At 36.1% G+C, this 24,018-nt stretch overlaps 3 protein-coding genes across 3 annotated transcripts in view; 2 read left to right on the forward strand and 1 right to left on the reverse strand.

Annotated features, from left to right (window-relative positions):
* Nucleotides 1–15,289, forward strand: LOC134753758 (gustatory receptor 5a for trehalose-like). The gene is made up of 10 exons (XM_063689694.1): nt 1–355; nt 3,948–4,069; nt 4,442–4,621; nt 5,754–5,902; nt 7,335–7,457; nt 7,552–7,706; nt 11,322–11,372; nt 11,459–11,621; nt 15,004–15,093; nt 15,167–15,289. The coding sequence occupies exons 1-10, from the start codon at nt 30–32 to the stop codon at nt 15,287–15,289; spliced, it is 1,482 nt and encodes a 493-aa protein (XP_063545764.1). The 5' UTR covers nt 1–29.
* The window catches only part of LOC134754868 (uncharacterized), a 249,182-nt gene that overhangs the window by 173,608 nt on the left and 51,556 nt on the right, over nt 1–24,018 (forward strand). The gene's annotated exons all lie outside the window — the stretch shown is intronic.
* LOC134753759 (gustatory receptor for sugar taste 64a-like) overlaps nt 15,114–24,018 on the reverse strand; it is an 18,984-nt gene continuing 10,079 nt past the window's right edge. Inside the window, exons 4-9 of the mRNA XM_063689696.1 lie at nt 21,127–21,231; nt 20,089–20,279; nt 19,534–19,703; nt 18,392–18,557; nt 15,863–15,952; nt 15,114–15,432 (exon numbers count right to left, since the gene is read on the reverse strand). Of these exons, the coding sequence (XP_063545766.1) occupies nt 15,379–15,432; nt 15,863–15,952; nt 18,392–18,557; nt 19,534–19,703; nt 20,089–20,279; nt 21,127–21,231 (776 nt within the window). The 3' untranslated portion in view covers nt 15,114–15,378. The remainder of the gene's footprint in view (nt 15,433–15,862; nt 15,953–18,391; nt 18,558–19,533; nt 19,704–20,088; nt 20,280–21,126; nt 21,232–24,018) is intronic.

Below are 24,018 nucleotides of genomic sequence, written 5' to 3' on the forward strand. Positions count from 1 at the left end.
ACATAAAAACTAACATTTGCTGACTTGAAATGTTCAAAAATAAGAAATCTTCAAAATTATTTTTCGTTGCAGAAACAAAATTAACAAACGACAAAATGGAAGCTTTAAGGCATTGCAAGTATCTGTGTTATTTAAAATATTATTTGAAGCCGCAACTGTCGTATCAAATTTATTCTTGTTTTCCAGATAATTTAAAGTTACAACCCGAAATTTTCATGACCCCATTGCTAACGGCCGATTACAATGGCTACCAGGCTACATTTCAGGAAGCCATGAAGCTCACTATCATTATAGGTCAATTCTTTGGATTAAACCCTGTGACTGGTGTCTCAGAAATTGACACGACCAAATTAAGGTAGGTTACCTAAGTTTTTCGTTCATGATTAAAATAAATCTCGCCTCGTGTTCCAAGTGAAAAATCCACTTTCAGGAGAGCCAAAACAAAATTGACACTTTTGTTTTGCTAATATGTCATGAGCTATGTGAGCCATCTAGGCCATTATTTTTTGTTTATTTAGCAAGGTCTTTATACCTTTTATCTATAAGTGAAAACGTACGTAACGAATACGGTATCTATGCAAATTTTATCTGACCTGACTTTTTCATTTCTTCTAATTGAAGAACACAATAGAGGCATAAAGTCGTATTTTTACAAGCTTACTCTCTGTTCTTTAAATGTTCATGAGGTCTCAAGTTAATATCCAACAGGTAGTTTTGTAACAGAACTCCCGTTTGGATATTAACTGGATAGGTATATTATTATATGGATAAAATGCAAGGAATCGAATGGTGTATATACTTTATTCCTTAAAACAAACCTTAAATTTTGAAACTTTTAGATCCTGTATTTTTTTATCATTTCCATATATTATTTTAATATCCGCATTATTGTGCTAAATTGCTCATTTGCTATCTATTTTACTAGATTTTGTTATAAAATTCAACATGTGTGTCATCATCCCTATTATGTTGGTTTGAAACGGAGGACCCAAATAACCCGACACGGATGATGGTCAATTGTAAAGGCTGGCGTACACTAGACTCGCCGAGGCGAATCGAATCGAATCGCAATAATTCGCCTCCTATATTTTCTAATGCAACTGCGTCCATTGACGGGCGCGCTGCGGCTCTTCGTCAATGGACGCAGTTGCATTAGAAAATATAGGAGGCGAGAATTATAGCGATTCGATTCGATTCGCCTCGGCGAGTCTAGTGGATGCCAGCCTTAAAAAGTTGTTAGGTCGCCGTAGTCTGAATAATATTTCGTATAGTCAGACCAAGCTGTCATAATTATATATATAGAAAGTTGACGTTTAAAATAACAGTTGCACAGTATGTGCTATCAAAATCGCTACCAACTTAGCTTGGTTTGACTCTAGTTGGCTAACAATTACCACCGTAACAACATCGTAATTACAGAAGGTACTTTTTAGGGTTTCGTACCCAAAGGGTAAAAACGGGACCCTATTACTAAGACTTCGCTGTCCGTCCGTCTGTCCGTCTGTCACCAGGCTGAATCTTATGAACCGTGATAGCTAGACAGTTGAAATTTTAACAGATGATGTATTTCTGTTGCCGCTATTACAAAAAATACTAGAAACAGAATAAAATACATATTTAAGTGGGGCTCCCATACAATAAACGTGATTTATTTGCCGTTTTTTGCGTAATGGTATGGAACCCTTCGTGCGCGAGTCCGACTCGCACTTGGCCGGTTTTTTAAGATTTTTTTTGTAAGTCTACAATCTTTATGAATGATTAAATTCTATATAAAGAATTGCATAAATCTTTATGAATAACTTATTATATCAAGAAATCGCTATTTTACGAATTTAACTTATGACTACATTTTGAGACTGACAGTTTCGAATTCGATACGTATATTTATAGGGTAGGTATGTGAATAATGCTAATACTCGTATTATAGTTCGTTCATCAATATCTATATTGCCTACAATGGTGCCCCTTTGCCGTATGTCACCGTGGTAGTTACAATCTAACAAGTATGTAAATAAATGATAGAGAGATATGCATTACCACATAGGTAGGCGGTAAAAATGCTGGACCGTCCTGTGCCTCCCAGTGTAAAAGGGTTAAACTCAAAAAGTGACATTTTTAGGGTTCCGTACCCAAAGGGTAAAAACGGGACCCTATTACTAAGACTCCGCTGTCCGTCTGTCCGTCTGTACGTCTGTCCGTCTGTCACCAGCCTGTATCTCATGAACCGTGATACCTAGACAGTTAAAATTTTCACAGATGATGTATTTCTGTTGCCGCTACAACAACAAATACTAAAAAGTACGGAACCCTCGGTGGGCGAGTCAGACTCGCACTTGGCCGGTTTTTTTTTTCAGTATGGCCGAATAACGTTTCTAACCCTGTTTTCTCTGGATTCTTTCCAAAAAAAATTGGTTTTTGTTTTTAGTTTAGATAGTTTAGGTGATGAATTATAAATTTTCATTTAAATTGACCTGACTTTTGTGAAAGTAACAGAAATATTGGCTTTAAAAAAAAACTTATATCCCTTTTCACAAAAATAATGAATATCTGAAAAGGTTAAACTGCAGTTTCTCTAGTGTTGCTAAAATCTTTTTTAACTTTTGTATTGTGTAAAGAAACCATTTCGGGAATTCACTATAGCATTTTTTTAGTACGATGGTAAAAAAACCAAACCAAAAATAATAATATCAATGTAATTAACGAGTGAATAGGTATCTTAAATTTTTCTGCTGAAATTGCTAATGGTTCAGTACATCAGGACAGTTGTACTTGTTGGTTTTTAGGGTTCCGTACCTCAAAAGGAAAAAACGGAACCCTTATAGGATCACTCGTGCGTCTGTCTGTCTGTCTGTGTCCGTCTGTAACAGCATATTTTCTCCGAAACTACTGGACCAATTAAGTTGAAATTTGGTAAACATATGTAAGTTTGTGACCCAAAGACGGACATGTAACGTAAACGAATGAATTTTTAACATGGGGACCACTTTTGGGGGGTAAATGAGAAAATTAAAAATAAAGTATTTCAAACTATATCGTGTTATATATAAAATGAAAGAACTCATTGTGAGAATCCCGAATATATATTTTTTTATAATTTTAGGATAAACAATTTAGAAGTTGACCATTGAAAATGACCATTCACGCCCCTTTATCTCCGAAACTATTGGGTACCTATAGATTACAAGAAAACCTATTAGAAATTGCAGTCAAGCGTGAGTCGGACTTAATTACTTAGTTTTTGATCCGACCTTTTTAAAGACATTTCACTCACGTTTCACATACAAAATACATTGTTTAAATTTTGTAATGTACGGAGCCCTTGGAACGCGAGTCCGACTCGCTCTTGGCCGGTTTTTCTTCCCCATATTTGTTTTCCTTTTTTGTTTTGTTTTCCAATTATTTCATAGTCAGTCTCATTCCAGTTGTCTTTTCTTCTACAGGACTTTCTTTTTGATATTTGAATTCACTTACCTCTACTTATGAACAAGAATTTTCCTTCGGTTTACTTTTCTCGCAGTGAATTTAGTTTTATATATAGCACACTGAAGTTATAAAAGCTGGCATGCGTCACGAGTGGGGGACTCGGGAGTCGTAGGGCTGTGAGTGTCAACACAAGAGATGTAGTTTTATGCAATTAAACCTGTTACTGGCAAAATTTGTAATTCGGACAAACTCGACTTAAACCCTTTTACACTGGAGGCACAGCTATCAGTTGGAGGGTGGCCAAAGGACAGACTAGACAGGAAAATGCAACCACGACGAATTTAAAGAGGAATTGTTTTACCGTCAAGCCGGTGTTGCATATTGTAATTCATAGTTTTATAACAACAGCCCTGAAACGAAAACAGGAGACTCTTGACACTTTCACATAATTTATTTAACAAAGTTAAGTAAGTTATTAAATGATAAATACCTACACATTGAGCACACATTGATTATTGTTTCAGATTTCAGATACAATCTTGCAGATTTGTCTACAGCCTTTTGTCAATCATCGGTCAATGTACTGTTGTGTATTTTTGTTTACTGGAGTTATTTACAGATTCAAACCCTAATCTCTCTTCAAATTGTAAGCTAATTTCTGTTACTATAGGGTATTTGACTGTATTTAAAATAAATTATTTTACACCATGCATGAAATAAAGCATCAGAAGATTAATAGAGAAACCTAGACATCTGTTATTTTTAGGCACAATTTCTATTTTAAAACCCGTATAAAACTATAAAGAGTAGGTAATTTGATTGTGACGTCACATGCTAGTGTTTCATATAAATTTCGTAGTAAGAAATCGTTTTGACAGTTCGAAAAATGAAACAGATTTGACTAGTAGTCACAACCCTATTTTATAAAATGTACATATTAATAAACACACATAATTAAAATCAACTACCATATATGGTAGTTAAAATTACATTGTACTAAATAAATGTTGATTCACAGCAGCCTTAGTCTTCTACGTCACCAACTGCATAACAACTATATTATTTCTGCGCGTGGCAACAAGATGGCCGAGGCTCTGCCAACTTATATCAAAAACCGAGGCGTCAGACCCAAGCATTGACCGGACACTTATTAAAAAATGTAGGGTGACATCTGTACTAGTCCTAACAATGGCTTTGCGTAAGTATTATACTTATGCTGGGGTCAAAATCTTCAGAAAAATGGGCGCCATTCGTGTGGACAATATAATTCATAATGGGAAGTAATTAAATGATCAGCCATTTTTAAAACTGATCTGCAAAAAAAAAATTGCCATCAAACCATTTGGGCAGCATACAAATATGTTGCCGGCAATAAATAAAAATTTAGCTGCAACTCTTGTTCAGCAAATAATTCACAAACGGTCAACATTATAACCAAATATCCATCTGCTTAATAAATAGTTGAGCTGCAAAATTATCAGATAAATTGTAATCCAAAATAAAATAGTCCGCTTACCCACTGACTGCTTAACAAAATTTGATTAATGGTGGATCGCTTACTGCCGATCAAATAATTAATTTGCCAACCAAATCAATTTAGAGCAGCTCATTATGACATTAATTGCGAACTGATTTTGAAATACTTGCTAACCTTAAGTTGCTGATCAAATACACATTTTGGCTGACCAAATATATATTTTTGTTCATCAAAACAGGAATATTTTGCAGATCGATTAAATAACACCCATTAATAATATTTAAGATTTAACGATATGAGTACCTTTGATCACCTCCTTTTACTAACGCTACTACGTAGGCGAACAGCAAGCGAACGCGAAGCGAAGCAATGCGGCGCGGGGTGAATCAATCCTTTGATACCTATAGAAGTGTCCTACGTGGGCGATCTCGTTGCGAACGCGAACGCCGTGGGTGCTTCGCTTCGCGTTCGCGAGTTGTTCGCTTACGTAAGACGCTGCATTAGGCTTTCATCGTACAGCTTTTAAAAACTAAGGGTGAAGGGTGATTCTTATGCTTTTTTTTGTGATTTGTAAGATAGTAAGTCATTGTAACATTAAGCTAATTTTACGATTTCATTCACACATTTCGCGTGAATGACTAAAAATACTTGCGTTAAACCGTAAAATTAGCTAAATATCAGTTTACTTTGCAAATTACCTCTGGTTACAATATCCAAACTAAATATTACTATTATCCTCAGATAGTTTTTAATACATACAAGACTTAAGTGTCACAGACCGTGTAGTGTGCCAGATTTTGTAACAGGTGTTTTAATGATTATACTTCCAAAGATATTTTGAAATTGTTTGCAGTGGAACACTTGCTATCCGATTTATCCTCGATAGCAGGTATTATAGACTGCCAGAAAGGAGAGAATGTGTATGAAGCCTTTGTCGTTGCCGGTTCTCCTTGGATCTTTCAATATACAGGATACAGTCCTTACGTAGCAATTTTTACACAGGTGAATGAGGCTATAGTATGTATTTTATACTGTAAATATATATTTATGTTATTTCTACTCTCAGAACCGCCAGCTTTTTCGATACCTACTGATGAGAGAAAAAAAAGAGTCCCTAAAATTTCAATCGTTTGTCGTCCCTTCCGTTCCGTTACCATCATCCAAAGACTATGAAAAATGGTAACGGGGTGAAAAAAAAAACAGGAGACACTTTTTTCAGGGTTGACAGTGTCCCATTGCAACCGAGGTATTTTGACCAGTCTAGTCTAGTCAAAATATTCGAGAGAGAGGTCGAGATATTCGAGAGCGGAATGTGCGCTTTCAGTTATTTTCCATTTCAACTATGTGGAAAGTAAAAAAATCACTACATAGTATAAAAAAAGTCGCTTTCCGCTGTTTGTCGCTATGTATGCTTAGATCTTTAAAACTACGCAACGGATTTAAATGCGGTTTTAACCTATCAATAGAGTAATTCTTGAAAAGCGTAGTGTATAATTTGTAAAAGTTAAGTGTAACCCGTGCAAAGCCGGGGCGGGTCGCTAGTACTAAATAAAAGGAATAATTTGACATAATTCATAAACTTTTCTTTATCTTTTATTGAACAATTAAAGTAAAACTATTGTTATTCATGAAATTAGAAGTATGAGAATTAATAGTACATACTTACATTATTGTCGAGGTGAGGAATGACAGCATTGACGACCGGAAGTTCGTTCTACTTATCATTCAGCGCTACTGTTAGCTCTATAATATTAGTTGTCAGTTAGCGTTAAATTAAAACGTAAAATATAACCCTCTCATTCCTTTAAAATTGTGGGAAATATTTTTAGTTTCAATTTTAATTTAAAACACTGATTTTCCGCCATTATAAAAAAAACTACTTAGTGTATTTTTGTGCCTAAAGGCGAGTTTATAGTTGGTCAAGCAAATCTTGTCAGTAAATAAGAACTAAAAAATCTATACTTTTCTTTTGGGTGCTAGTACTAGTGGATGATAAAGATAGTATGATTCTCTCTGTCTATGTTTGAAATGAGACAGTCCGTTGACAAACTATAGTTACATTGCAGACTATTGCCGAGGATACATTCAATTTAGCCGACCGATCAAATACCGCAATGTAATGAAATGATTGGACAACGCGGGAAAATGATTGGACACTTAATACGACACGACTACTTCTTTAAAACTATCTTGAAGGGGCGGATAGGATAGAAGCGGGGTAGAGGAAAACCCAGACGCAGCTTTTTAGATCAAGTGAAAGAAAAAGTAGGGGTCGTGTCGTATCAAAAAGTCAAAGAGCTGGCGCAGGATAGGGAAAGCTGGAAGATACTCCACCGACAAGAGAATAACTCTTAAGTTAATGATGATGAATGAAATTCGCATGCAAATTCTCGCACCGTATAAATAAGCCCTTAATACCTATACGCTTTTACAGATTATCGGCATCCAATTCACCTTTAACTGGAACTTTTCGGACGTGTTTGTGATTTGCATTAGTTTTTATCTAACGTCTCGACTCGAACAAGTTAACCGTAGAATTGAATCAGTTTTTGGAAAGGTAAGTGAAATTCATCATATCAACACAAAAAATAATTTGATACCAAATACAGTAATGTTGCATAGTATAACAAATTATACATTTTTTTTTTCAGCACACTCCCTCCTCGTTCTGGCGCACTCTGCGCGAGGATTATAGCCGCATTACGGGTTTGGTTCGACAGGTCGATGACGTCATAGGAAGCATTATTTTTATATCGTTCGCAAACAATCTTTTTTTCATTTGCCTTCAGCTTCTTCACACGCTTGCGTAAGGAACATTCCGATAGTAAACTGCTATTTTTAATGCATTTAGAATTATTAAGACGAAAATGCAGGACCCGTGCGAAATCGCCTTTTCATACAAATCATTTTCCTCTCTGAATATTAACATTATTGAAAATATGTTGACACAATTGGCTGTATATCAACCACAGCCCTACGTTTGATTTTTTTTTCGAATTTTTAATACTTATAAGAATTAGGAGCATTTAAAAATTCGTATAAAATCTGTTTTTCACTCCTAATTTATACAATAATGAAAAAGCGAAAAAAGTCTAACGTTCCCTACGTTAGACTTTTTTCGCTAGATATAGATAGCTATTATACATCAAATTATGCAAAAATATTTACCATTATGTCAATATCCAGAAATGAGGACTACGTTTGTATGGAGAACCGGCCGTCCCTTTCCTCTTAAGCAAGAAGTTTAAAATGATCTCTTATACTTAGCCTATTGAAAGCGTTCTAATTAAGGGATGGTGCCTTGCATTTAATAAGGGGTGGCTGGTTTTTTATATGTAAATACATCTCAAAGCCCAGCCCTTATATTACTTCAAAAGTCACTATGGAGATTTTAAAGCTGACTAAATTTGCATAAAAATGTGTAATTTGGTTTACATGTCAGGCCAGCTTCTCAAAGTTGCTTACTTGTTCAATATCGTTTAAAGACCACTAGTATGCACGGTTTGATCCACTTAATAAAATAAACGTCACTTTTTATTAAAAAGTCTTTATTAAGTCGTTTTGTAACAAAAGTTGTCGAAATGGGACTTCCACTTGTAATACAAGCAACAAGCTTTTGATAAACGGGCCCCTGTAAATTTTTTAAACACTTTTAATTTTTAATTTACATACCGAGCGCCTATCGAGTTATAATAGCAAAAATGACTTCTAGAGTCCAATTCTAACGCCGCACACCCATCCACCTCAGGACCCTCAGTGTCTTCATCTCGGTAACTTGGATGGTATGCACATGTCTTTGAGTTGTTGTCGTTGCCCACGTCTCGCAGCCATACATAAGAACCGACCTTATTATACTTTTGTATACCAGACCCTTGAGTTTGACCGGCATTCTTCTGTCACACGTAACACCAGTCACTTCTCGCCATTTTAGCTAAGCAGCGGCTATTCGGTGTTGAATATGCATTCCACATTCCCAGAATGCTGCATCAACTACCCAGATACCTGTACTGATCGCACATTGTGACTAAGTAGTTGCCCGTCGATAGAAATTGGGCTATTGTCGCTTGGATTTGGCTCGTTCGGGGACATGAATTGGGTCTTTGGAACACTCAACACTAAATAGGCCACCGGCCTGTAACTGGTGCTTCCATGACAGGAGTGCTTCCTGTAACTCAATACGGCTCTCGGTACAAATAGCCACATCGTCAGCATAAACAAAAGTCCACTTCGCTGAGTTTTGCGCTGCCTCGGTGAGTGAGTCCAAACCAAAACAGGAAGGGACTCAGTACTGAGCCTTGATGAACGCCTTATACGCGTAATACTACGGTGGTTTTTGGTCTAGAAGTCTTCTGGAAATCGATTTTCGCTCATGTCGTCGCAAATATGGACATATTTGGTATTAGTGCATTCAGTGTGATGTCCTGAACACAAATATATATGACAAGCGCGAAAGTGGTGTTGGTAGTTGCTGTGACGTCGAAAAGTCGGCAGTACAAAGTTTTTTACTGTTTTTTATTAATCATACCATGTGGGGTATCAAATGAAAGGGCTTTGTGAGTAGATCACAAATATATAACATACTGTAACATTTTCACTACTTCGTCTAGCAAATTATTAGAAAACGTTCAAAAATTTCACAATCCACAGTTGACTTTGAACTGCTCTAAATTGAAAATGACTGAATGGATCATTCGAAAATACCTACCAAGTGACTGTGAATATCCTCTATATAATGTTAAAAAATAATTAACCAGATATAACCAAAAATAAGAAAAGTACATCTAGTTGAAAAAAAGTATAATTTTCTGTTACATTAAACTTCAACTATTATTAAAACAAACAAAAAACCAGACTATTTACATATATTTTTGAAACGGTCTTCACTAGCTTTCATTTGGTACCCATATTGCTATAGTAAGAAAAAAAACAACCCCCCCCCCCTCCCTTTTTTTCTTAGCGGGCGCCATTTTCAAAATTTATATAGTCTATGTCACTAACATAATTCTGACGAATTCAACCACATCTCATATGGGCTATATACATTACGCACAAAGAGTCGAGACTGTGTTGCCCGCCGTGCGAGTCACGTGCCAACGCATCATCGTAAGAATGGGCTAGGGTTGTACCTATGATGATTATTGTAATAAAACGAATGTCAACCACATTTTTTATTAGTCAATCAAATATTTAAAAACAACACTATATAATCAACCATTCTATGTTGTTGTTGACACCGGTAGTCCTTAAGACTCTGAACGAACATTATTCATGTTAATTAGTGGTAAGCGGTCTGGGCCACACATATTGTAGACATTGTAGTAATTAGTATAATATGTATTACTTGTAGTGGCTGTTTGTTTACCTAAATAAATTGAAAAAAAAAAAAAAACACTTATAATACCTGACTCAAAAAACTCCCTAATTTACGATTTACCTACTTATGTTCAAATAAATAAATGGTGCCAAATTCATAAAGATAGATTTAAAATTAGTATTTTCACTTTTCTTCGTCTCTCGGCAATGAAAAAACTATAAATTTTCCTTTGTTTTTTTACTACTGCACAATAATTACGTGGTTTCGGCATTTCGAAGCGTAAGCGCGGGAAACGTGCGGTGCGAGCGCTCAGGCGTGCGTTCGGCGGCCCTCTGTCGGTTGTATCGTCGACGATACGCCGAGCGGTAGGCATATAGCGCGTGGCCTTGAGCGAGTGACGGAGTCTTAGTCGTACATCTATCACTCGTTCATGACGTTCATACAGCTTCATAGTACCTATGGCTGAAAAGCTTGATACCGCGATAGTTATTGCACTCATACTTGCTTCCTTTATAATTGATGTTTGCTATTTGAAAATATACTTTTATACAATTTCTTAAATTTAATCAGTCTAACGTTACACAAAGTAAATAACTTAACACGAACGTGTCATGCTATTTCAGTCAGTCTCAGTACAAAAAGTACTGCTGAGGTTGACTGAAGTAGCATGACAAATACGAACTATTCCGAGAAAATACGAATAAAGGATTATGCACTACATCTGTACGCCTTACGCTGCCGAAGCATCTCAAAGACTACCGAACCTTCCTGAAGACTGCCTCGGCGTGCATGCCGAGGCTACCGATACGCCCGTGCCTTGCCGATAGTGGGCGCCGGGCCTTGGTGATTTTTGGCCGTAACGTATATCTTTAGCGGGGACAAATCAAAAACAAGCTCCAAAATTGTATGGTTTTTTCGGACAGGTTGTTCTACATCAGATACTTGGACGAGATTAACATGAGTATTTTGTCACTATTATCATATATAATATCCAGCCGACCCTTATTTTATGCAAAGTAGAATGTAGCATTCAACCGGGCTATATTGGCTCTTGGCTCTTTACGACTAATGCATCATAATTTAATGACAGTTTCTATTGAACCACAGGGAGGGAATAAGAAGAAATCCCTCATGTCGGCTAGGAGAGCCGGATGAAAGGTAAAATGACGTCCATATCAGATTATCTTTCTACGACAATTTCTATTAATAAACTTAAACAAATATTTGTCAATTTGAAATTGCAGGCCATTTCAAGGCTATGAGCAAACGATATATTTCGTGTACTCATTCGGGTTCTTAATCACGCGCTCGCTGGCAGTCTCGCTTATCGCTTCGCGCGTGCACACCGCCAGTCGGGAACCCGCGCACACGCTCTACTTTGTGCCATCCACAGCTTACTCTGTAGAGGTAATGTCCTTCATGATGTATTTACTCGTATGGTAATCTAGTACGGCGGTTTTTGATCTAGAAGTCTTCTGAAAATCGATTTTCTAATAATTTGTTAGACGAAATAGTGAAAATGTTACAATATGTTATATATTTGTGATCTACTCACAAAGCCCTTTCATTTGATATCCCACATGGTATGAAAATATTTATCAGTACGGTTTTTACTCACTATTATTTTTAGTCGCTTTTGGCGACATGTTTCGGATTCTTTGGGAATCCATCCTCAGGCACGAGTGTCCGCGGCGGTTGTACGTCGTGCACTGCCCGCGCCGCCGCACGTACAACCGCCGCGGACACTCGTGCCTGAGGATGGATTCCCAAAGAATCCGAAACATGTCGCCAAAAGCGACTAAAAATAATAGTGAGTAAAAACCGATAAATATTTTGAAATATGTCTCACGATAATTTAAGTGCGACCACATGGTATGATAAAAAAAAGTAAAAAACTTTGTACTGCTGACTTTTTGACGTCCCACCACTTTCGCGGTTGTCATCTCATGTATTTGTGTTCAGGACATCACACTGAATGCACTGATACCAAATATGTCCATGTTTGCGACGACATGAGCGAAAAGTAACCTAAAGCCTGTTCCGCCAAGCCACTAATCTGACAAGATCAAATACTTATTGAATAAACAGAAAAATAGGTACATATTGCATAACCATAACTAAAAAAGGGGTGGAAACATCAGAGTTTAATTAGACGATAATAAGTACTAGTAGTTCGCCCCGAACAGAACTCGCGGTAGTCGCGGTTATTACGAGTATTTACTGTAGATTCATAGACATTATTTAATTTTCATTAATAAAAAATGTGCAAATTCAAGATGGCTGCCGTTTTTTATAATTATGTTACCAGGGCCTTTCAGATTCTCATACATGAATTTTCATTACGCTCGGGACAAAAATGACAAAAATCGAGATGGCGGCCATTTTTTACACATTTTGTCCACAGACAATTTTTTTGTTCGTATTCAAAGTTTTCTCTAAAGTTTTTGTGTATCCCTTACGATATGTGCACATTGGCATAATGCGAATTCGGTACTACCAATGTGTCTAAAGGAGTTGGTTCTTCGAGCATTTCTCATAATGCAGCAGACTATTAAAATACGGCTCACCTAAGTCGCCAAACTAACAGAGACATATTCTATAATCCCGCCAGGCGTCAATAATAGCATAGTTTGTTAGAAGAAGTCTTATACTGTTCTACTAATTTGTTAAATGACCCATTACATTTAATATTAGATTTAATTCATATTATTAAATTACAATACAATATAGATTATTCTAGACTCAGATTATGGAAAGGGCTTATTATAAACAAAGATAGATATAACTCCGTAATAGATGGATACAGTCTAAGGAAAAAACGTGCCTTGAAAATCACGAAAATTTGATTCTCGATGAGAAGGCGCCACTAGTTTTGGCCTACTCTCGTATAGAGGGCGTTGACGGTTTCATTTGTTATTTATAATTTTAACGCATATCAGTGAAAGAACATGGGTCAAAATCATATAAAAATAATAATTGCAAATAAAAAAAACATTTATCTATATTTAAATACATTTTAATTATTGGCGGACACCTAAGACTGAAAAAAATAAAAAATAATAATTTGAAAAAATATATCTCCATTTATGAATTACTTTAGTCAAAAATCTTTAGAATAAAATAAATATAAATAAAAAAACACAAACGCAACTTCTATATAAACTAATTCAAAAACGAAAAGTTAAATTTAGTGAAAAGAAAACTTATTCTTTGTTGTAAGGTTTAAAAACATTTGACATCGATCGCATTCGCAAATACGAGTATCATCTTCTAAACATTCTGGAATGTCAAGCATAGGCTTCCTGCACCCACCCATGGCAACTGGAGCACTGTATCCAGTCTTCGTCGTGGTCTAAATATACTAATACGAGCTGCATCGACCAATTGCGGCTGTTTTTCCCCCTTTTTAGGGTTTCGTACCTCAAAAGGAAAAAACGGAACCCTTATAGGATCACTCATGCGTCTGTCTGTCCGTCTGTCTGTCTGTCTGTCCGTCTGTCACAACCTATTTTCTCCGAAACTACTGGACCAATTAAGTTGAAATTTGGTGCACATATGTAAGTTTGTGACCCAAAGATGGACATGTAACGTAAACAAATTAATTTTAAATACGGAGGCCACTTTTGGGGGGTAAATGAGAAAATTAAAAAATAAAGTTTGTCAAACTATATTGTGTTACATATCAAATGAAAGAGCTCATTGTGAGAATCTCAAGTATATATTTTTTATATTTTTAACATAAATAGTTCAGAAGTTATTATAGAAAATAGGCAAAAAATGACCATTCCTCCCCTTTATCTCCGAAACTACTAGATCACAAAATAGATCTTTACCTATAGATCACCGGAAAACCTATTAGAAATGTGCAGTCAAGCGTGAGTAGGACTTAATTACTTAGTTTTTGATCCGACCCCTACGGGTTTTTTAAAGACATTTCACATAAAAAATACATTGTTTAAATTGTGTAATGTACGGAACCCTTGGAACGCGTGTCCGACTCTCACTTGGCCGGTTTTTTTATCTTTGCTCTTCACTTGTTTATTTAGTTTTAGTTTTCCCACAGCTTCTTTTTTTACTTTTTAAATTGGTAACTTGCTTTCCTTTATATATCAAATTTTCGCTTCTTTCACACCTGTTCCAATTTTTTTTTCTCTTCCATTTTCCCTTGCCCGTTCTTCTGTCTGAAACATCGTAGGTACAAAATACAACCGAAAAAAAACATAGTAACTGTCCGGCATTACGGGACTACTACTGTGTCCGGTAGGTACTGACGGGATAGGATCATCATTACAATGATTTATTGTGTACCTCAACTATTTCAATTATGTAAAAAAAATTATAGACTACGAAATTTAAGTAATTAGGGAGTTTATTAAAAATAAACATCCACCTGAACATAAAAAATTGGCCGAAACACTCACCCGAAACTTATGCAACGCAGTGCATTCCCTACAAAAACACTCCCACAGTCGCTGCGGGCGACACAAGGCCCGCAGCGACTGTGGGAGCGTTTTTTTAGTGTTTTTGTAGGGTATGCACTACGTTGCATAAGTCGCGTCCCATGCACGTCCATGGTACGTCCCTCGCGCCACTTTTACTTATTCTTGAATTGCTCGCGTTGTAAGTTGCCGAGATAGTACGTGTGCGGCACTATGTACCGTCCGTGGTTACGGGACTTCCCCCTATGTATCATAAAACTAGGGTTTTAAAAGTGATCCACGAGACTGTAATCCATGGCAACGAGTGATAAAACAAAGTTGATTCACCTGCCATCCATATTTATTTACAGGTACAAAGATTTTTGGATCAGATACACGGTGATACGATTGCTTTGAGTGGCCTTAAATTTTTCGACGTTAAACGTGGACTAATTTTAACGGTAAGTAAATGCACGATGTGATTAACAAAAATATTGTATGTTCCAAAATTAATAACAGTATGTCGTATTTTAGATAGCTGGAACCATTGTGACTTATGAACTTGTGCTCATGCAGTTCACTGGAGTGTCACCAACGCCGTCGCCTTCTACCATTACTATACCAATATTTATTAACTCTTCTTATAGTAAAGTTTAGTGCTTATGTTAATTTTGATTTTCTTCCCTTACTTGCAGTTATGATATCAATCAATCAATATTTATTATTTGTCATATCCTTCTGTTTGACTAATTATCAAACTGAATTAATATTAATTCATATTTAATAATAGCAGCCACCACCTGAAAGGATCGTTGTTAATCGTTATATCGGACATATCCATACTAATATTATACATGCGAAAATGTCTGTCTGTCTGTTACGTCTTCACGCTTTAACCGCTGAAGCGATTTAGTTGAAGTTTGGTACATAATTTGGGTCCCGGGGAAGAACATGGGTAGTTTTTATCCCAGAAGTCATCCTTTAAGGGGGTGAAAAGAGGGGTGGAAGTTTGTATGGGGAATCGATAAAAAGCAGATAGGATAAAAAATAAGCTACCCAAATTACTAACTCAACGCAGACAAAGTCGCGGGCAAAAGCTTGTATTTATATAGTAATAATTGGTATTAATCGGAATTAGCTAGGTAAAATTTCCGAATTATCCAATAAATCCAATCCAATAAATATCCAGTATAAGACAGAAATAAGCCTACCTATTAAATTAAAACTTACTTTCAGTAACAGTGTTCTATCTAGAGAAAATAGTCCCATTCCTTGCAACGTCACCCAATCAAACTTCAGCTGAGTTTTCAGTCTGTCAACCTGAAATAATTAAACTTTATTGAAAATGGCTTAATACGAAATGAAATAATATTGAATGATGAAATAACAGTTTTCTCGGATTGTATCGCGTTTAATGTATCTACTTATTTAAAATCCATTCACGACTCGCTGTACAGTTTTTTTTAAATAAGGTTTACTCTAGGCTAAGATAAGAAAACGATACGATTTAAAGTTAAAATGGGGCAACTACAGCTCTTACAAAAATCCACTGTGACCCACTCTCCCCTACAATCCGGAGCGGTGGTCGCAACCCCGTTCCCGTAGGCGCCTCGGATTCCCCTGGTCTCGCGGTCTCGAATGCTACCGGTACGAAGGCGTGTCTTAAGTCTCCGGCAAGCTCGGCCGAATTTCACTTTCCCATACAAACGGAGTTCCGGTTTAATTTTAAAACTACGTTTTGGATAGTAATGAAATTTTGCACATACAATAATATGAGGTATATCTAGGTCTGAAATTAGTTTATATACCTCTACCTATTAGTTTATAAAACAAACGAAATAGAGAAAAAACAAGTTTTGTATGAAAAACGTAAATTCGCTGTACTTTTTTAACTATGGTATCTAAACTTACATAAACTAATTTCAGACATAGATATACCTTATTCTATTGTAAGTACAAAGTTTCAGCGCAAACTAGCTTCTCATTTTAAAATGAGAGCGGAACTACGTTTGTATGGAGAACCGCGCTTGCCGGAGACCCTTAACTCAAGGGCGGAGTTTGTGTGCTACAGCTTGGCGGCGGCGGCGCTGGCAAAAGAGCCAAATTGATTGTGTAGGTAGGTAGGTATAGAGATTTTCAATAAGGTAGCGCCCAGATCAGCGCGGTAGACGTTGAAATGAAATAAAACACACAGCGTGATCCTATAAGGGTTCCGTTTTTTTCCTTTTGAGGTACGGAACCCTAAAAACAAGCTGTGTGTGAGGTATGAACAAAATTATTGTTTTTATTTAAAAGGCCCATACATATGTGCCATTAAGTGTGGATTATGACATCGTTCAAATGCCCGCCTCGGCTTTCTACAGTGGCACGGATCCGGAGTCGACTGTGAAGGGCCACCACGTCTACCGTAAAATGGGCGCAATGCGCGCAACGATTACGTAACGTACGCAAAGATTTGAACGTGCTGTTTAATCAAGTAACTTGCCATGGTGATTAGGCATAAGTAACTGAATAATAAACAAAGATTTGACAGATGTCACCAAAACAAAATGGCCGCCACGAGCCGCCAAAGTCTACCCGCGCCAATTGAAAAACCCTACAATTATTCTTTGTCGTGTACGGGCAGACGGAGGAGGCGTACGTGGAGATGAAGCTAAATCGACAATTTACTGAAATGTAAGGGGGTATAATATACGTACGTAACCCATTTTTCTAGTAGCAGTTGTTTTCTGTGAAGGTCGCAGTTCTAACCTTGTCTAGTACTAATATCTTCCATTTCCATTTTACACCTATAATACTCTCAAAGTAACAAAACGGATAAGTATCACCAACAAATATGTTAGAACACCGCAATGTGACTGCTAATAATCATCGAATGAAATGCACGCACACGATTGGCTGCTCGTGTCTGTCGTGGCTGTACGTCTCAATTAAACTGCCAACGAATTTTTGAATCTTGCTGACCAAATAATAATTTTACAGCTCGACTATTTATTAAGCAGATGGATATTGGTTATAATGTTAAACCGTTTGTGAATTATTTGCTGAACAAGTGTTGCAGCTCGATTTTTATTTATTGCCGGCAACATATTTGTATGCGGCCCAAATGATTTAATTGCTATTTTTTGCAGATCGGTTTTAATAATGGCTGATCATTTAATTACTTCCCGTGTAACTTCCTTTACTTCCTTTTTGCCGTCCAAATGTTTTTTTGTCTGCATGCCTTTCTTTCTCTTTTATGTAAGTACTATGTTGTGGCGGCAAATAAATGTATTTTCTTTCTTCTTTCTTTCTATAATATTATAGACGAAGCGTTGCTGCCCCTACTAAGTAAGGTAAAAAGATGGACAGATTCAGGTCAGGAAGATTATTGCAATGCTAACACTGTCTCACTTACAAGTCATAAATATATTTTTTAGTTTTAAGCAATATTGAATGGTATGATACATAAAATCTATTATGGATATGTATTATAAATATATCTATGATTGCTCTAATTATAAAATAGAGATACCTCTTTAACTTTGCTCACCCGTAACCATCATGATGTCGACTCTTTGGCTTCCCCAATCTAAGTGATCTGAGGCTGAACAACCGTCTGTTTAACTCTCGCTTACTTCTACCACTTGCTAACTCAAGTGTTGCCAGGTAAGTCAGTTTTAATACAATTGTATCAGTAATTACTAATAAATCATGGTATATGTATATGGTAAATGACTTCATGATAGAACCTGTAGGTTACTTTTCCCGTTTTCATACCTCAACATTGAAAATACCGTGGCACATTGTTTGCAGAAGAGGTAAGACGCTTTGTGAATGTATCCGGATATCGGCTGCTGCTAGGACTACACCGCAGGCTCTTGATATTAACCAACTCAGAGATAACATATAGTAAATCCTATTTATCGGTGGTCCTTGTTCGTTACTGAAAATATAGTACAACGATTTCAAACAAGTTTACTTGAATAAAAAAACACACACTCTTGAAAGGTTGAATGAGTACTTCTCTTCTCACTTTTAGTTCACTAGTTCAGTGGTTAAACAAATCCGTCTATAAGATCGACAGTACTGAGGGCCCACCGCCGAGTACCGCGAAATACAAATATCGAAGTTTCACCCGATCCCGATTAGGACTTCCAAATACCGGACCTCTTTTGGAATACCGGTATTAATACCGAAACTATCTTCATCAATCCCGGGATCCCGGTATTGAAAATGAATTCGGAGTTTCATTAAAAATTGTGAATAAAAAGTGCTAAATATTACATTTCATAAGTCCTAAGCTTTAAAGGACAATAAACAATCAAATAATTTCGCTATCTGCAATGATTTAATTTTGGTCATAATACTCGTACACAGGTTTTAACAGCTTGGTAATAGTTTTATCCGGCGTGTTAGGGCTAGTCACAGTCACTACTCACCAGTCACTTAAGTACCTGTTACGGATTTTTAGTTCAACGTATTGGCTAATTTAATGTAATAACACCTTTGAATCTTACATTCGCGAGCTAGACCTATTGTCTATGTGCATTGAAAAACAGAGTGTAGAGGCAGCTAAATTATTTATATTTCAGGGAGGCACTTGAATCGTTGGATTCAACATGCCTCCCCTCAATGCTGATTCACAATGATGGAGTACTGCATTTTGCTCCCATTAAAATACTAGCGTTTACATGTTTGTAATCTAAAAAGCGCAAATCAAGTGTTTTCATGGCCTATATCCATAGGCCTATATGTATATACATACTATAGGCATATATCATAATATGTACAAAATAAATACATACTTACAATATTTTTTGTTAAACGAACTATTACTGTAGTTCATTTAACAAATAATACATAGGACATATTACTTATTGAACGTACGGAAACGTGTGTGTGTAGAAAAAAAAGCATACTTTATCCCAAGAAAAAGTTGCAAGCAGATGAAATACAAGTTGTTAAAATTTGAAAGCAGGATCAAAGCGCCGAGTTTATCGCCAACCCTGCGCACCAGTGCCGCCTGCTGGACGTACGCCTGCCGAAGCCGGCGCCACGTTTGCACTTGCGAGAATGATTTACCTTCAAACTGGAACATTAAAATACCCCAATAATTTTTGGAGTAATACTCAGAAAAAGAAAACAATATAACTAAAAACCGACCTTCATTTTCACGTTCTAAGCGCAGCTGAATTGGCTCGATGAAGACCAATCAGCACATCACGGCAACATTAAATTTTAACGCTTTTATTAATTTTAATTTTTTTTTGCAGGCATTGTATTACGAATGTTACATTAGAATTCTGAAACTACCTACCTATAAATAATCTGTTTAATAATTTATCTCTTCGAATTTCACGCATTTTCGAAAAGAGTTATTCTAGAGAAGAAAGAGGAAAATTCTGTAAAATTTTTGCAAACCCTCGTGTGTCTTTTATTCATAATGCGTTTGATAAAATTATGAAGATGTGTACCTTAATGCTTTGGTTATATTTGTTGTGTTTTACTGTTTTTATAATACAATACGTTCTCCAATTCAATGTGCGATACTTTGAAGTCAACCCCATACTAACAAGAATGATGATCAAATCCTGAAAGTTCCACATGATAGTGGCAAATTTACTGAGTAAGAATATGGGTACTCCCAAGAACAAACGGTATTCATCTGGAACAATAAATAATCATTGTCAAAAAAAAAGACGACAAAAGAGGTCTACATGCTATAAAAATCATTTACGACTTGTTGCATCGATAACAATTACAATAAATATATTCATAGTTTCATTTCACCAAATAGTACAGTTTAAGTTCAAATGATTGATTTGCAGATAGAAATAGAAAAATCACTATAAGTATCTATGCTTTTAAGATATAACGAGTTCCCTTAAGCCCTAATGAAACCCGAAACTGGACCTTAACAAAAATATTGCTTAAAATCTTTACTTGCTTAACAAACTTAACGAAGAAGACAGACAAATGATCAAACAGTAAAAAGGTGTAGCTGAAGAGTTCCATTCTGGTGTTCATCAGCAGCGACTTCATCGTCTGGCTGGTGCTGGTTTTGAATGCAAATTGCTTGATTCGTTGATGAAAATACAAAAATCCCTATATGTCTAAGATTTAAGAGGTTTCTTTAGTTCGTCATGTATTCCATAGTCAGACCTGGATTTTGACAAAAATGGGAACAATTAGGAAGTGAATCTATAAGTTTACGCAATTCTTTTGCAATATGTTTTGAAATAAAACTATGAAAACGGATTATATCGCGTATATTGAATTTATAATACATCCCGTCGTTTCAAACCCTTTACAGCGTTCGTGGTCAACGGGTGACTGAGGAAAAACTACAAAGTGCAAAAATACCCAAATACAAAAAATAATGAACCATCATAGACTGTAAACTTTAAGGCTGGTTGTACATGTAAAATCGGTTCATCGTTTTCTAGTTTTATTTCATGAGTAGCTATCGTGGTAACCGAAGACAATATTCAATATGTTTTGATTATACTTACATGAATTAAGTAAAAAACCATGAGAAGTCAAAATGTATCGTTCAAAATATTCCTCGGGCGGGCAATCAAAACCTGTCGCTGCCATCATACTTAATACGTGTTCCACTAGAAAAGTACAACTTAATTAATTTAGGCTCGCAGTCATTATCGATTCGCAGACAACGTTTCGCCAAACATATTTTCGTAGTGATTAGTAGATGTAACTTGTAGTCGACTAACGTTTGGTATATAGACTTTCGATTCTTCGCTCTTGTGTAAATTAGCAGAACAACTATTGGAAGAAATTCATTTGGCAGAGTACTCTTTTTGTTTAAGCAACCTATAACAGGAGCATTTAATTAAACTGGAGGCTCTACTCCTCAAACTGACCAACATTTGTTCAGCAACTTTAAAAAATAACGTGTTTTGTTTTTTATTACACTTTAAAGTTTATTCTAAGACGCAATGTATTGCAAAATTTGTTATGTTTAAAGGGTGACAAGCAACGTCAAATACACAGATGGCAGCGTACATTAAAAATAATATTTAATTAGTATGAAAAAGGTATAATCTAAAAATTTCATAATTTTTAAAAGTTGCTGAACAAATGTTGGTCACCCTACAGTTTAATTTAATGCTTCGGTTACGAGAAATACCCGGTATATTTTTTTTTTCAGTTTTCGTTGTCATTTTTAAGGAAAAAAGTGACAGTTTTTTTATACAATTAGCAATTGCAGCACTAGATTAATTGATTGAAAATTGTTGCAACTAGGTTTGTTGCAAGGTCTATAGAACCCTTTTTGTATATACCTACCTACTTTGATAGGTACCTACGATCGAAACTCCTACGGCAGTCAATAAAAAGCTGGCATTAAATATTTGTAGTAATTGTAGGAGAGAGTGGGCCACGGGTCAACAGTGGATCTTTTGCTATAACTTTACTAATATTACTTGTATACAGGGGTAAGCGCTCACGACGTTACCGCTTACGATGATACCATCTCACCTTAAGAACTAAAATTCGCAGTAATGAGCATCGGCTTCCAAGTAGCTGTAAAACTATTTTTTACACGATTTCTAAAGAATCGTTTTCTTTATGGCTTGTGATAACAAATTCTTTCATTACTGTACCTAAATATGTTTTTAATGTATGAAAAGTCGATCTATTACCTTATTTTGACCATAACACAAACAAATACATTTTTGAGTGATTTTATTATACAACTACTATCAATGGGGAAGCGTGGATCATATGAAATTGGGTCACAGTGGATCAAAGAAAAATCGGGCATTGGAAATAGGTTTTCTTTTACAAAAAAAACATGATTAAAGAAACACAAAACTAATATAAATCTGCACGCAGAGCGAAATTGCTGTTCTTTAAGTTGTAGCCAGTATGCTAAAAATAAGATAAAAAAACCGGCCAAGTGCGAGTCAGACTCGCGCACGAAGGGTTCCATACCATTACGCAAAAAAACGGCAAAAAATCAAGCTTGTTGTATGGGAGCCCCACTTAAATATTTATTTTCTTCTGTTTTTAGTATTTGTTGTTATAGCGGCAACAGAAAAACATCATCTGAGAAATTTTCAACTGTCTAGCAATAACGGTTCATGAGATACAGCCTAGTGACAGACGGACAGATAGACAGACAGCGAAGTCTTAGTAATAGGGTCCCGTTTTTACACTTTGTCTACGGAACCCTAGAGATCACCGCACACTGTGAAAAATTATTATCAACGGATATGAACAAAGTTTTGCTCAAACAATGCAGCATCTCTTATCGATTCGGTTAATCTGACGTGATCCTCTGTTACCCACACATGGGTAACAGTTTTTTTTTTAATGTTTGTTACTCCATTTGTTACTCATTTCTGGACCGATTTTGAAAATTCTTTTTTTGATTGTAAGTATATACATACAAATTGGTCCCGTTTTTGTCAAAAAGCAGTTCTGATGATGGGATCCATGAACCGAGGAACCGAGGGATCGAGGGAACTCCTCAAATGTTAAAGGCATACATATACAGGGTGGGCACAGGGATTCCGACACACTTTAACCATGAATTCTAGTGCCTATTTGGATAAAAAAAAGTAATATAACAATGCCATAGAAAGCCTAATTTACGAGATATTCAATTATTTAAGTAATTTCGAAGTTAAAAAAACTCAAGGCTAACACGCCCTTATAATGTGACGTAATCATACATACCAAGACACAAACAATCACACATGCAAAGCAGAAGTGTTAAAAATAGTAAACTTACCTGTCACCTGCTATAAACTAGACTGCCAATAACAGCAGACAGCAAAAAGTTTGCTTTAGGTATTTAGGGAAATTAATTTTATGTGTATTGTTGGAAGCGAGGCGATTGCTGTGTAAAAAACCATGATACGACTAAACGAACTCTCATACCTTGGTGCAATGATCTAATCTCAAGAAGTACTCCAAAATTATCAACTTACCTTCTACCAAAGTATCGAGTAGTGTGCAAACTTTTTCTTAAATGACTTAAAAATGATAGGTAGCCTTGTCACATGAGTCAAAGTTTTACATTTAAAGTCATAGGATAATCTGATTACTATGCCGCTACAATATTCTTCGCATCACTTATCAGATATTCATTACATTTATGGGTATTGTGATGGAAATGCACGTCGAGCAGTTGTTGAGTATAGGAGACGATTCCCCAACCGTCGTACTCCGCACCATTCAACCTTTACAGCTGTTCATAGACAGTTCAATGAAAGGGGATTACGACCATTACGTCCGGAAAGAGCACTAATTAATTTAGACCTACATACTGAAAACCGTATCATGAATCTAATAATCGAAGATCCCACATTATCGTCGAGAGCTGTGAGCAGAATTGTTCACGTCAATTACAGAGTGGTGTTACGTCTTTGGAAAAGGTA

The sequence above is a fragment of the Cydia strobilella genome, chromosome Z (genome assembly GCF_947568885.1).
Source record: "Cydia strobilella chromosome Z, ilCydStro3.1, whole genome shotgun sequence".
Classification (NCBI taxonomy): Eukaryota; Metazoa; Arthropoda; class Insecta; order Lepidoptera; family Tortricidae; genus Cydia; species Cydia strobilella.

Bases quoted from the DNA above. Each gene is read 5' to 3' on its own strand.
- LOC134753758 (XM_063689694.1), top strand. From the start codon at position 30: ATGTTCAAAAATAAGAAATCTTCAAAATTATTTTTCGTTGCAGAAACA. The intron at 4,070-4,441 runs GTAAGCTAATTT...GTTGATTCACAG, and splicing joins CCCTAATCTCTCTTCAAATT to CAGCCTTAGTCTTCTACGTC. The intron at 7,707-11,321 runs GTAAGGAACATT...ATTGAACCACAG, and splicing joins CAGCTTCTTCACACGCTTGC to GGAGGGAATAAGAAGAAATC.